Source organism: Melospiza melodia, chromosome 1 (assembly GCF_035770615.1).
Source record: "Melospiza melodia melodia isolate bMelMel2 chromosome 1, bMelMel2.pri, whole genome shotgun sequence".
In the NCBI taxonomy this organism is placed as follows: domain Eukaryota; kingdom Metazoa; phylum Chordata; class Aves; order Passeriformes; family Passerellidae; genus Melospiza; species Melospiza melodia.
Window position 1 is genome coordinate 1,099,428 of NC_086194.1, and position 5,478 is coordinate 1,104,905.

The window sequence follows — 5,478 nt, forward strand, 5'->3', positions numbered from 1 at the left end:
TTCTCCATGCAGAGACCAACGTGGCACGTTTATTTCCAAGGTGGGAAAGAGACTGTTGCCTCATGGTGGGAGCCTTTTAACCCGGGGAATGTGGGGCAGAGGACGAGGAGCACAGCCCATGGGCCACCAGTGAGGAGGGGTAAACCAGGGCAGAGACCAGGGGAGGGTACTGGGGAGAGGGGTGGGTGAAGGAAATCATGTGGTAGGAGAGGGGAAGAACAAACCAGGTGATAAAACATAAACTATTCAGTGCAATATAGAGACTATTCAGTGCAAATTTCTAATAACCTAGTGTGAAAGAACAATCAACAATTTAGGGCAATGCAAGAGGGGCCCGGCAGCCATCCCACCCTGTCAGTGACACACCCGGATGTGGGTTCCTTTTGAGGAGACCGAAAAATATGGGAAGACTTTCTCAGTGAAGGTGGCCTTAAACTGGAAGATCTGCATCATATTCTTTGCATTGTAGAAGGTCACTAGGCCCGTTTCATAGTGCAGGCAGACCCTGATTCTCTTGAGCTTTTTCTTGACTACCAGCCAGTCGGTGGACATAGATTGTGCGCTGTAATGGCCCCAGTCCAGTTGCAGCACCCAGGTCTTTTCAGAGCTGCCATGGTAGATTGGCTCCTTCCTGGACACGGACTCCAGGGCCACCCCCACGGCCCAGCTGCCCTTTTCCCCGACCTCCACCTCCCAGTAATGCCTCCCAGATGTGAACCCCTGGGAGCCCAAGACACTGAGGCTGCCTGTGAACCTCTTGGGGTTGTCAGGGAGGTTTTGTTCTTCATTTCTGAACCAGACCTCTTTGTTGTCGTCCAAGAGCAGCAGGTGAGGATGCGCCGTGTCTGGGTCCAGCGTCACCTGCTCTAGAGGGGGACAGAAACATCACTCTGTGCCTGCTGAGAACAGAACCAGCACCTCTCCTCCAGCCTGCACCACGGGGCTGGCTCCTGTCCTAGGAGCACCAGGGGCACTCCTGCAGCCCCCTCAGCTGGCATGGGACACGGGAGCCTCCCTGTGCCCACGCTGGCAGCCGAGGGTGAAAAGATGCTCCCTGAGGCAGGCAGTGTCCCCACAGGCAGGGGACAGACACGATGGGCTTTGCTCAAGCTGCTCCCAGAGCTGCTGCAGAGTGCAGCCCGTGGGGAGCAGGGCATGCCGTGGCTGTGAGCAGGCAGCGCTGCAAGGCACGAGGGGCCAGGCCAGTCCCTGCTCCTGTGCCAAGGGCTCCCCCAGCTCGGAGCCTGCTCTGCCGAGCCAGCAGGCAGCCTCAAAGCTGCAGAGCCCCAGCTGCCCATCCACCAGGGATGTTCTGCTGCCATCCCGTGGCCGTGCCACAAGGCCACACAGCTGTCACTGTGCGGTGTCACCCGCCCAGACCCTCTGCCCAACCCACTCCTCCGGGGACTGCAGGGGGGAAACTGAGGCACGACTCTGCTGTGCTCAAGCGCATCATCCCAACAACGGAGAGTGTGGAGAGCGGCCTCGGCAAAAATGGTGCCAGCCACACCTCAGCCCAGCAATGCTGCATCACGGGGGCCCTGAGCACCTGCAGAAGCACTTCTGATCACACCTAAATGCCAGCTAAAATCATGTACAGCCCCTCTGCTTAACTGGGCACAGCCTGACACGGCCTCCTGCTGTCCTGGCCCTGGCCTGGTGTCACAGGACAGCATCCCTGGTGCTGCCTGGCACAGGGACAGACCTGGAGATTTACAGCAATCCTAGTCAAAACAACAGCACACAGCTCTAGATAGGTGCTGTGTTTACATGTGCTGTGAGCCTATCTCTGTCACAAGGACACGAGGACAATCATCCTGGAAAGCTTTTCCCCCTCAGTTGTGCTCAGCAGCTCCACAAACTTACCCCTTTGCCAGTCTATCTCGTGACACATGTTCACTGGAAGAAGGAAAGGAAGATGCATGAGTGTCTCTCCTGTGGCACCTGTCCTGCTCCCCAGCAGGGCAGCTAGCCAGGTGTGGAGCCCCAGGCTCCAGCAAAGCCCATCCTGGGCAGGGTTCCCGTCTGGAGCAGCCGTTTTGCTCCTGAGCCCAAGGCAGAGGCAGCAGGCAGTGAGGATTTCCCACTGCCAGCCAAGCCCAGGGGAAGCACAGCACAGAGCCAGCAGGGCTTTACCTCTGAATTTATCCACCATGGCCATGACTTGTCGGCTCTTCTGAGAGAGGCTCTTAATGCTCTTCTTCAGCTCTCGGGAAACTGGGATCGGGGCCATGGCTGCCCCACACCTGAGGGGAACAGGGAGAGGAGCTCAGAGCCCAGCCACCAGCCAGGGCCAGCAGGGAAACAGGGAAATCCCTGCAGCCCCAGAGCCCAGGGCAGCTGTGTCCCTGCTATCAGCACAGGAAGCCCATCTTTAGGAGGGCTGCAGTGGCCTCTGGTCCCTGTAACATCCCATGGAATGCCAAATCCCCAGCGGGGCAAACCTCCTCCTTGGAAGCTCCTGCAGCACTGCTAAAGCTCTGCCCAAAGGAGCTGAGCAGGAGGAGAGGGACAGCGAGCCTGTTTCATACCTGCTCAGGATTCTGGCAACAACCTGCAAGAGAGAAAACACAGGAAAGCTGTGGCACTGCCGAGGGCCAGGCAGCTGCAGTGGCTGCCCAGCTGTGTGAAGCAGCTTAAGGGGGCTGGGGCTGAGCCCACACCTCATCCCAGCCCTGCCTTCCCTCAGGGCCCTGACCCACAGCGGGCACAGCGTGGTGGCACAGCATGGTGTCACAGCACGGTGTCACAGTGTCACAGCACAGTGTCACAGCACAGTGTCACAGCACAGTGTCACAGCATGGTGTAGCAGCACAGTGTCTCACCATGGCCCCAGCCTGCACCAGCATGCACAGGGTGCCAGCTGGGTGTCCCCAGCCCCAGCAGGGCTCACAGTGCCCAGGGGCTGATGCTGCCTCATCTTGAGGAACTCAACCACCGGCTGCTCCCGCTTCTCCTGGATCTGCGCAATCACCGTGTCCAGCAGCGACTGCCTCTCCAAAACCCTGCGCCTGTATTCCTCGCTCTTACTGACCAGCTCATGGGACATCTGCACCAGCTGGGCCAGCAGGGTCTCTTTCTGCTCCTCCAGGCACTGCTGCAGCTCCTCAAAGCTCTCAGCCACTCGCTGCAGCTCCGACCTCGCTGTCACCTGCAAGGCACCGCACGGAGGCCCTGAGCCCAGCCAGGCTCCGGCTGCCCCCGCAGGGACACGGCTGCTGCAGAGAGGGGACAAGGATCACACACAACGGGACCAGAGGTTTGCAACAGGAGCAGCAGGAAGAACAGAGACAGGGGGGCAAGTCTGGATGTTGATGGGCCCAAGGAGGCCACATGAGATGGGCAGAGAAAAGAACGTTGGCATGGATTAGGAGATAAGGATATATGGGGAGAGGGAAAGGTGGGACATTCCTGGGAGCCACATGGGTGAGCAGTGGGGGACAAGGAGAGGAACACACACCTGCAGGTCTTCTCTCTTCTGGTCCCCTCTGCTTTTCAAGTTTTCCTTCTGTTCTTGCAAAGAAAGCAGGTTTCTCTGGAGTGTCTCCTGGGGAATGGATTAAACAAATGGCATTTCTATTAATTTTGGAGCGGCATTCACAGCAGGGACAGATGTCACCAAACAACACCTGTGGGGACAATCCCAATCTGGGGAGTCCCTGGCGGTGACCCCTCATTACCTGGGAGTGAGTTTGGAGCTCAGAGGCAGCACCCACCTCACCAAACTCACTTTAGTCAGGCTGGGGAGATCCCCATCCACACCTCTTATATCCAGAAACATTTCTGGAATAACTTCATTGAAATTACAGTACACTCCAGGGGAAAACCTAGAGTTTGTGGTTTTTTAAATTGTTTTTTAATTAGAAAAAACAACTTTCAAAGTTGCAAGTGTGATTACAGGAAAGGGCTTTGCAGTGCCAGTAGCAGGGACTCAGGCACACCCCATAAATTTGCTTGAGTATTAACAAACTCCTTCTGCTCTGAGGCATCTCCTGCGTTGCTGTGATCCCAGACCCCAGCCCACACTGTGGGGAGAAAGCCTGGCTGGGGACATGTGGGGCACAAGGGACCATGTGGGGAGCCCGAGGGGTGAGCAGGGAGAGGGACCTGGGCTCCTGCGTGGGCTAGGGCCAGGCCATGGCAGAAGCAGCAGCCCCAGCAGGGTGGCTACAGCAGCCCAAGCTGGCAGCCAGACACGGAGCCCGGGCAGCCGCCGGCTGAGGCCGCAGCTCCGTGGCTGGCCGGGGACACGGCCGAAGCTGTGTGTGGAGGGGAAGCAGCGCCGCGCCCTGAGGGAAGGCCAGACCCTGCTCGGAGCAGCCCCAGCCGCGCACGGAGGGCACCCAGAGCCACAGGCAGAGGAGCTCATGGGCAGAGCAGAGCCCAGGCTGTCCCTGAAGGGAGCCCAGACGTGTGCCCGGACAGGACACGGAGCTGTGCCCACAGGGGAGCCCAGGCTGTCCCCGAGGGAGCCCAGCCCCTGCTGCAGGGGATCCCCGCCTGTGGCCGGAGGGGAGCCTGAGCTGTGCCCCTCGGCCGCCCCAGCCCAGGCAGCCGAGGCCCCCAGCCCCTGCCCAAGCCCCCGGCCCCTCTCGCGGCGCCGCCCCGTACCTGCAGCTCCCGGGCGGCCTCTTCGGCGGGGCGGACACGGTGCCCGCGGTGCTCGGGCCCGTCCCGGCAGGGCGCGCAGAGCAGGGCGGCGCAGGGCTCGCAGAACAGCGCCAGGGCCTTGCCGTGCTGGGGGCACCGCGGCCGCGCCGCCACCTCCTCCAGGGACCGGACCACCTCCGCCAGGTCGCCCACGGAGCGGTTGGGGAGCTGCGAGCCCGGCTCCAGCGGGGCGCGGCACTGCGGGCAGGCGGCGGGGCGCGGGGGGTCCCCCAGCACGGCCGCCAGGCACTGCCCGCAGAAGCTGTGCCCGCACGCCGTGAGCACGGGCTGCTCGAACACATCCAGGCACAACGGGCAGGTGGCCCGGGACAAGAGGCGCTCGTTGGCAGCCCGCGCCTCCTCAGCCATGGCCGCAACCGGCGGGCAACGGACAGAAGGGGCCGGACCCGCGACCGCTGCGGGGGCGGGCCTGGGCACGACTGGAACGGGCTGGGCTGGAGGGCGGCAAGGGACGCTCGGTTGTGGGTGTGTGTTTATGAGAGTGTGTGTGTGTCTGTGGCTCTGTGCCTGGGAATGTCCCCGTCTCTCCCTGGGCAGATTCCTGTGCCTGCATCTGACATTGCTCACACGCGTGTCCGTGTCCATGTGCGTGTGTGCAAGCAGGGGAGGAAGGAGCAGGAAAACCCCGGGGGGACAGAAGCACAGGGCCGCTGTGTGCGCTGCGTGTGCCCGTGTCTGCAGGCCACGGGAGCGGGGCCGCAGCAGCGGCCGCGGAAAGGGAGGGCTGGGGTGGGTGTGAGTGTGAGCATGAGTGAGAGTGTGAGTGTCAGTGCAAGTGTTAGTTTGAGGGTAAGTGTGTGTGCGAGT

The 5,478-nt window shown here is 61.1% G+C and overlaps 1 protein-coding gene across 1 annotated transcript; it reads right to left on the minus strand.

The window, feature by feature from the left end:
- On the minus strand, window positions 1-5,027 carry LOC134422976 (E3 ubiquitin-protein ligase TRIM7-like). Its single transcript, XM_063165557.1, has 7 exons — window positions 4,612-5,027; window positions 3,461-3,547; window positions 3,035-3,151; window positions 2,532-2,554; window positions 2,137-2,246; window positions 1,867-1,899; window positions 1-866 (listed from the first exon to the last, which is right to left on the minus strand). Exons 1-7 carry the CDS (start codon window positions 5,017-5,019, stop codon window positions 355-357), a joined length of 1,290 nt encoding a protein of 429 aa, XP_063021627.1. The 5' UTR covers window positions 5,020-5,027; the 3' UTR covers window positions 1-354.
- Between the last annotated feature and the right edge of the window lie 451 nt (window positions 5,028-5,478).